The 8690-nt window shown below is 43.4% G+C and overlaps 1 protein-coding gene across 2 annotated transcripts; it reads left to right on the top strand.

The window, feature by feature from the left end:
- Positions 1-3077: 3077 nt before the first annotated feature.
- HYKK (hydroxylysine kinase) lies at positions 3078-8583 on the top strand. 2 transcript variants are annotated; one of them, XM_010571665.1, is made up of 6 exons: positions 3078-3083; positions 3192-3270; positions 3578-3930; positions 4704-4846; positions 7149-7332; positions 8021-8583. In XM_010571665.1, the coding sequence occupies exons 3-6, from the start codon at positions 3585-3587 to the stop codon at positions 8482-8484; spliced, it is 1137 nt and encodes a 378-aa protein (XP_010569967.1). In that variant the 5' UTR covers positions 3078-3083; positions 3192-3270; positions 3578-3584; the 3' UTR covers positions 8485-8583. The 2 variants fall into 2 exon arrangements, with proteins under 2 accessions (XP_010569967.1, XP_010569966.1); XM_010571664.1 differs by lacking the exons at positions 3078-3083; positions 3192-3270 and having other exon boundaries at positions 3366-3903.
- The last annotated feature ends 107 nt before the right edge of the window (positions 8584-8690 follow it).

Raw genomic sequence — 8690 nt, 5'->3', positions numbered from 1 at the left:
ATAGGAACTTAGTGCTGGCGCATAATGATGCCTCGTGCAGATGATAAATAAAAACACAACTACAAGCCTATTTAAAACTTGTGTAAGTGCTAATGCTTGAACAGAACACAGCCTCCCACCCTCTCTAGTGCAGTAACACGCTCCTTGCTTCAGAAGGAGACAGTGATCCAAGCCATGTGAAGAAAACCAGTATTGTGAAGTTAAGTGCAATTTCAAGGGATGTGACTTATCCGCAAGTTGTCACCAATGAAACTAGTCATCTCTCTTAAGAGACATGATGGATTTCATTACCACAGCAACTACTTTAAATCTGCTGCACTCCTATGTCTTAATGAAAGACAGCTTTTGAGCTGTGCTTTGGCACAGTTGCTGTTCAACTTCAGGCTCCTGCTGTTGCTGCTGCAGTGAGTCCAGCCCCAAATATGCCGAAGTCAATAATAGCATCTTTGTGAGTTGTGCAGACTGACTCCTACCCTTAAGATCTGTCCACCTGAAGTGTAGTGGGTGCTGCGAGGAACAGCACTGCTTATGTACCCTTACGTGGTAGCAAGCTGCCAGTGAAGATAACACTTGCCTGATTATCCATGGTCATGTGCCTGTCTCCTCTCCCTTGTGCAGCAGCGAATGTTGTAAAGTCCAGTTCAACAGCCCAGCAGCAAAGGGAAGACGTTTAACTTTGGACACGCTGCAAGGATCCTATGAGCTTTAGATGAGGAAGAGTGACATCTGCTTTCTGGCAGCAGCAGGGTATGGTACAGTCAAAGGATTGCTGTGATCACACACAAACAAACATGGTTCAACTAGACCTCTTTATAGTATCTTAAAGCATAGGAGGATATGTACCTTTTTGAAGAAGTGACTCAGTGTGTTAGATGTATTTAACCTAGACTTCTCTCTCCATTTTTATTTGGGGGAAGAATCTGTTCCAATTTTTCTAAATATTTTCTCTCCTTGCACCCCTCTTCCTCCCTCCCCCTCCCAAACTACAAAGCTTTGAGATAGTGTTGATGTTTATACATTTTACACCTAAGTATGAGGACATGAAACTGTGTATATTAATCATATTTAAGCAACTGCAAATCAATGTCTGCTGTTTAAAGCCAACAGAACAGTGTAAGTTTTAAGTTCAGTAAGTATTGTATAGATATATCTTAAGTTCAGCTGATGACAATTGTGCATAAAATGTTACTGATGCTGTAAATTATTTTTAATAAAGAAAATTATATCACAGTTCTTGTATGTTACCATCTATTTTGAATACATAGTATGGAATACACTTAAAATGGTACAGTAAGTATGTATGAAAAGGTGGGGTGAATAAGGAAAAGGGTACAATTATGCATGTTTTCTTTTCTCATTAGGAGTGTCTCACATGTTTCGGGCTTCCAAAGCATGTTTAGTTGGTGTAGAAAGAGGTTTTCTGTGTTAGTTGAGCTCCAGGTACTAGTCTGGATATTATCTCATATGCTTTTTTAATAACCTTTTTTTTTTCAAGAAAATGTCCAATTCAGAATCTAGATCAAATCCTGTATTAAAGCAAGCTGTTGACCAAGGTTAGATTTATGGCACATAGAGCTTACAGCTATGACAAGATCTTAAAAAGTGATTTGGGGGTGTCTGACACTGACCCAACTCTGAAGACTCACTTTCAGAAGAGGCATTAGACTTGCATCCAACACAGAGATGCTAAATGACTCAAGTCTTATCTTTCTTACAGGTAGTGGTAAGAGAGGCCAAAGTACAACCTTAGTCCTGTGCGTTGCCTCACAACCGCGGGGTCCTTCCCACCAGAATACGGGGCAGACAGGAGAAGCGCGGAAGTCTGTAGGTCTTAAATCTTGGCACTACTGTCTGGAAGCTAAGGCAAGATTGACAAGGTACAGATCTGCAAAATGCATTGTAATGTTGTTTACAGAGAGAATGAGTATATCCTGATTTTTACTGTAACCTGCTATGTATCTTAAAGTCACAAGCTTAGCAAGGATGCTTTCCTGCTATATCAATTTTGTTCCAGTGAGCTAAACCTTTAGTCAGCCTCAGAAATCAGGAGAGGGAACCCTAACTATTTTCTGGAGCTCCTTTGTTCTTGAAAGAACTTGCTTGTGTGTGATTTCTGGGGGGGGCTGGGAGAGGGGAGAGTGAAGTAGGTAGAAGTATTTATTAGTTGGTCAATCACTTTTGTTTAGTAACATCTGTTCCAAAATTGGGGGAAGAAAATCCAAGGAACTTAAATTTGTTTCTTGAGAAAATAATTTCCCTTTTCTAAGTTCCCTATTGGATTAAAATAATGTTTTCAATTTAACGTCCTTAATGTTACAAATAACACTGAAATATTGGACAGAGGATTCCTAATAACTGGTTTACTTAAAACCAAGATTTTTTTTTTTTTAACTTCAGTAAGCCTTTGCTAATCTTTTATTTATTCCTAATTCCAGCATCGTGGGACCTCAACTACTGCAGATTACTTTTTTTTTTTAAATTAGGAATTTTAGAAGAGATTTATATATTGATCTTAAAAGTTGGCGGGGTGGGGGGGGGCTGAGGTTTGTAATTATTTAATTAAAATTGTCTAGGACTGGGCAAGTGTTCCCGGTCTGAACTCGAAGAGACATCCTGAGAAGGATGCCTCAGCTCTGCTATAGGTAAACGGTCTTTGGTCCAAGAGTTGGCCGAGGTTTTTGATCTGGCGTGCTGATAAAAGGATTTAAACAAAACGCAGCTCTCGGTTTCTCCCGCTAGCAGCGGGAGCACTGTTTTGAAAAGCTCTTTCCCTTTTTCACGGCGGGCGGTGCGTTTCCTCCCTCCCTTCCTCCTTTCCCTCCCGGGCTGTCCGACGACGCGACCCCCCGAACCGCTGCCCTCTCCCTCCGGCCGGGGCCGCCAAGCGCGCTTCCCCGCGGGGAGGGCCCGGGCCCCGGGCCAGGGGCGGGAGCGGCGGCGGGGCCCGGCCCGCGTCCCCCCCGTTAACGTAAGGCCTTTCGGCCGGGGAACGCGTTGGGAGAGCGGGACAAAGGTTGGGGCAGCTCCCGCCCGGTCCAAGGGTTTTGCCGGTGTGGGCGAGAGGCAGCCGGGAGCGTCCGCGGGTTCGTGCTGCGTTTGTTAGCGCAGGAACGCCGAGGCCCTGACCAGGCGGAAGGATGGCGGCTGCTTTAACGTTAAGGTCTACTAAAATGTTTCTTGGTTTTTTGCAGACGCGAATTTGGAACCTCCCGGACGGGGATTCGGCAACTCCGTTCCACCGGAAATCGCTCCTTGTTCACAACGTACCAGGTTAGGCTGCTGCTGGAAATCAGCGAATAAAATTACACCTAGTTAATAAGCTTTCCACCTCTACTTCTCGCAAACAGGCAGAGTGTACGTCTCTAGCAGTCTTTCTTGCCGGGGGGGGCGGCTACAGACTAAGTAGTTGACAAGGAAACACGATGTAAGAAACCCGGACTGGCTCAGTGGGTTTTCTTTGCTTGCTTAATAAGCACAGGAAACTCCTCTCTGGCATCTGAAAGCGTTTTGTTGCAGTGATTACTGTTTCTGATGTCAGAATGCAGATAAGATCATCCAACTTCTCTTTTTCTCCTAGAGACACGATGTCTTCTGGAAATGACCGTCAAGCCCAGACATTTACTAAACCAGCGCTCAGTGAAAAAGAAGCAACTGAATTGGTTGACAGGGTGTTTGGATTAAAAGTGTCTTGGATCAGGCTGCTCCCCAGCTATGATGATCAGAATTTCCACGTGCGTGTCTCAAGAAGCAAAGGTGCAGCTGAAGGTGCTGATGAGTATGTCCTCAAAATCACCAATTCGGAAGACAGCCAGGAGCCTGACCTCATTGAAGCACAGACCCAGGCCATGATGTTTCTCAGCGCTGAAGGCTTTCCTTCAGCTACTCCTCATCTTACAAAAGATGGTAACATAATGTCCCTGGAGTCAGGAGGTGAGCAATTATGAGCAGCTCTACTGCCCTACTGTTATCTTTAGCTTGGCGGTAGCTTGCTATATGGCATGTCTTATATATACTAAAGTGAATCTCTAGGCTTATTTTTAAATATTAGGGGATATGAATCAGGTGGCCTGTATGTCCAGCCGTGATAGTCCAAACTTAAAAGACCAGAAGAAAAGAAAGTCAAAGAGATTAATAATTAACTATGAAAACACTTAGGAAATAACTTCAGTATAATGAACTGGAGAAAACATTGACCTGACCTGTTCTTGCACACAAAAAGGAAAAAAAAAAGCCTCATTGACTGAATGATGTTACAAATTATTTGCCTACAGAATGGTGTAACATACAGTTCTAGCCCATCTTATGATGCCAGAACAAATCGCTTTACCAGTGCTTGGAAGAAAAGATTGTGTTGACATTTTGCTTTTATTTTCACTGTAACTTCCACACAAAAGCTGGGATTCCTGAGACGACGTGTTCTGCTGCAAAACAGTGTAAGTGGGTGTCCGCGGGCACTGCAGGAAACCTGCTGTATGCAGTCAGTTGCAAGCACAAGGACTAGAAGTCCAGTATAGATTGCATGTGTGTTAAGGTTTGCACATCATCGTACAACATTCTGGTAAATCACATCTTTGAATGAAATCTGTTTTATGAGCTACATCTGATGACTTCTACACTGGGATAAACCTTTTTTGCCTCTTGCATTAACTACTACTCAATAGCATATATTGAAGTGACTGACTGCATCTCTCTTTGCTTGTTAGATACTGGACCTGAGAACAAAAAGTACATGGTCAGACTGCTGACTTACCTGCCAGGGACACCTGTAGCGAAAATTGCTACAAATACTCAGATTTTCTATGAGATTGGTAAGCTAGCTGCCAGTTTGGATAAAGCTCTCTCAGAGGTAAGTTTTCGTTGCTCTGGCCTCACAAACTTCTTTCTCAATTAATTTCTCCTCTGTATTTCTTCTTGTGCTTGCTGTCTGCTTTCCTGATAGGTAAAATTCAAGTTGGTGAAAGCAGATGTCAGTTTAACTCATTTTGCAGGTGCTAACCTCCCAGCCGGCTGTTACTAAAGCGTATCCTCAAGTAATATGACCAGCTGGTGCTCATGACATGGTATTGATGATCCTTTTACAATGCATTTCTGTAACATGAACAGGGAGATGAGGATTTCTTCTTACTTATGCAAAACTCATCTGTTTAGTGTTTCAAACCTGGCAAATAAGGAGAGTGAAGCCTAGGGTCCTCAAATTAGAAGCATGTAAAGCTTGTTTTAAAGCATTTTTGTACAGTGCACATCAGGGACAGCTGGCTGATCTATCATTTTGAATTCATTCTGACTTGCTGTCTTTCCCCTGGTCATTAGAACTGTGACCATTTAACACTGGTAGCGGTTGGTTCCTTCTCTACAATGCCAGCTGTGCCAATGAACAGAGATTTGTGATGCTTCTCTCATTTGCACGACTTCCAGTCAAATAATCTTAACGCAAAGTAAGTTCATTCTTTACTCTGTAATTATACAGGATAATAAAGCTGATAAATCAGCCAGTAATTAAGTTTGATACATAAAAGAACTCTTATATTATTTATTGCCTTTCATTAACCTTTCCTTCTCATGTTCTGGCTCCCGGCTTCAGACAATTATGAAATGTGAATTGCCAGCTTTACTAACCACATTCTTAAATTGCAAGAGCATTTTTCAATTGGGAGAGATAATTTACTGTTGCCTTCTAACACTCTGGTCATGCTCTTATAATGCGATTAAAACAATTTATATAGACCAGCTAGTTTTAAAATATGCCCGTGACTTGTCCTGCCAAGGAGGAAATAGTTGATGAGAAAGCAAATTTTGATGGAAAAGGCTCTTTATGCCCTTAACATATGGATTATCATCTACCAGGGTTTGTCATTTAAAAGAAAGAAAATTACAATCACCACTGTCAAAACTTCAAAATATCATTGACACTAAAAATACCTAAGGTATTAAGTTTTCTGATGACAGATCAGAAAATACAGCCTGTCTTTTCTACCCAGTTAATTTACTTTGTCAACTTGATAGCAAAGCAATGTGCCATGCTTCGTTTTGTGCACAAAATAGTATTCCACCACTTTCTCTATTGTCTCCTTTTGCTTGCATGTGCCTCACATTCTCTAAATGGAAATAAGTTAAGTTTATGGCTGTAAAGTGACTGCCTATGGCTTTACGGTAACAAGGGCTCATGACTTTTTATCACCGTTCACACACCTGGTAAACCATTTATAGCTTGCTGGAGTATCTGATTTGTGCTGGGAAGATGGCAGTGGTTGCTTACCAGATGGCATTCTTCCTACCAGGGTGGTGCTTTATACAGCGTTAGGGATCCTGTATTGTGATTTTTGGTGTAGGCTTGATCTTGTTCCTTACTTTTTCATACATGGTTCCAGTTTTGACTATCGTTTCGCTATCTTTAAGAGTCTTAATTACAAGCATAGATCTCTTTTTAAGAGGAAGCCAGCTACCCTTGTGGGAAGATTTTTATTTGCCCTATGCGCTGGTAGAATCTGGCCCACAAGCCACCTTAATAAGCATTAGAGGATTCAAGGATAAGCATGGTATGCAGTGAGAGAGATGCTTTTCCTCCCTGAGTGTTGCTTTCCAAACCACCTTTTTCATTTGCTAGTGAGAGAGAGGTTAAGAACCTTGTTTGTTTAACATATTTAGGCTACCTGGATGTACAAAGGCAAATTTTCGTATGATTAAAGCTCTGTCCAGTATCTCCATAAAGTACTTCTGTCCTCGGGATTTTTCATGTACCAGCTGATCCTAAGGCTCGTCCCCAGAAGGTGCCACCTTTAAACGCATAGAGCGTGCCTGTTCCCAGCACGCTGGTGGGTTTTGTGCCTCTTCTGCTCCGACAGCTTTGTGTAGCACCCGCTGTGCAATCCAGGCTCTGTCTTGGCAAGACCTCAGAGTTGCTATATAACGGCATGTTACAGAAAGTCAGTATCATTCGGGTTGTATGTAGATATTAAGATGCTTGCCTTAATCATTCCTCAGGTTATTCTTTTACTTATTGATATAAAGCAATAGTCGAAGTCATGGTGCTTTTCAGTGAGTTTCATTAGGAACCTGTTAAAGTCAATAGGGGCTTTGAATCAAGCCCTTCAATCATAAAAACAGGATTCTTACTTATGGCCAATTTTATCTTGTGCTTTTTTCCAAAGAAATTCCATCATCCATCAGTAAAAAGTCTGCATCGAGGTCAGTTCATTTGGAACCTGGCAAACGTTCCTCTTCTAGATCAGTACATTTATGCCTTGGGCCAGAACAAATATCGTGAAGTTGTGGAACAAGTTATCGAGCAGTTTAAAGGGAAAGTAATACCCAAGCTAAGCAGTTTTCGAGCCTGTGAGTATTTTATTCTCATTGTAATTATGTTGAACTGAGACACTGAAATTTCTTACAGGAGTTTGGGTCTGTGGAGAAGGCAATAAAAGGCAGAAAAGTAAGTGTCCTTCATCCCTAGCTAGACATGTGCAAATATTTTGCTCAACGAACACAACGCAGAATAAGCCAGGAGGAATGTGCTGTCCAGAGTCAGGTTCAGTTCTTGATCTTTCTGATGTTTGTTCTGGTCAAGGTGATGATTTTCATGCTGTTAGATCAGCTTAATAAGAACATACGGAGCACATCACTTCTTTTCATAAAGGCCCCAACAATGACTTTATCGTGTTTTTGGAATTCAGCTCACATTGATGTTGATGATAATCTGACAGTTTGATAATTTGAAGATTGCTATTCTGTGTTTGGAAAACATGTAGCATACCACAGGTAGTACCAGACCAGGATAAGATCTCGTAATGCTCCCTTTGTCGATTGCTATGTATCTGGTCACCTGTAAGTGGCATGGAGGTCACTAGGAAGCTGTAAGGCAACAACAGCTGCTGCTGAGGGAGACTAGCATGGTTTTGTAGCTGAGTGTCAGTTTGAGCCTCTATGCATCTTGTCAAAGCTGTTTCACTGAGAAACAGAAAAGAAAGACAGATCCTGCTGTTTAATAATTATCAAATACTGTTTCTGTTTCTTCTGTGTTTAGGCATCAATCATGGAGATCTTAATGACCACAATATTCTAGTAGACTCCACCTCTGCCTCCCTGGAGAATCCTCAGTACAGAGTGTCCGGCATCCTGGATTTTAGCGACATGAGTTATGGGTATTATGTGTTTGAAGTGGCAATAGCTATCATGTACATGATGATTGAGAGCCCAGATCCGCTGAGCGTCGGAGGCCATGTCCTGGCCGGGTTTGAAAGCGTCCTGCCACTCACCGAGGAGGAGCGAGGTGCCCTCTTTCTCCTGGTGAGCGGGAGGTTTTCTCAGTCCCTCGTCATCGCGGCCCACACGGCTCTGCTGTACCCGGAGAACGAGGAGTACCTCATGATCACCGCCAAAACCGGATGGAAGCACTTAATGACCATGTTCGAGGTGGGCCAAGAAGCTGTGGAGAAGACGTGGTTTGAGACGGCCGAAGCCTACGCCAGCCGCGCTCCCGCCCAGTAGATCGACGGCTGCCGCCGGCCCCGCTCGCTGACGCCCAGCTCTCTCCAATAAAGGCGGCGCTGCCTGTGCTGGAGCGCGTCCACCGCAGTCTATGGGCAGGCAGGGGCGGGGGCACCGCGCCGGGCGAGGGCCGGCCTCGGCTCCCTGAGGCGCTACTCGCTGCCCTCTCCTCGGCGGGCGCGTCCCGCCCCTCCCCTCCCCTCCCC

The sequence above is a fragment of the Haliaeetus leucocephalus genome, unplaced genomic scaffold (assembly GCF_000737465.1).
Source record: "Haliaeetus leucocephalus isolate CR32 unplaced genomic scaffold, Haliaeetus_leucocephalus-4.0 Scaffold339, whole genome shotgun sequence".
Lineage (NCBI taxonomy): Eukaryota > Metazoa > Chordata > Aves > Accipitriformes > Accipitridae > Haliaeetus > Haliaeetus leucocephalus.
Note: the sequence above shows the minus strand (reverse complement) of the source record. Positions and strands in the feature narration are given on the sequence as shown.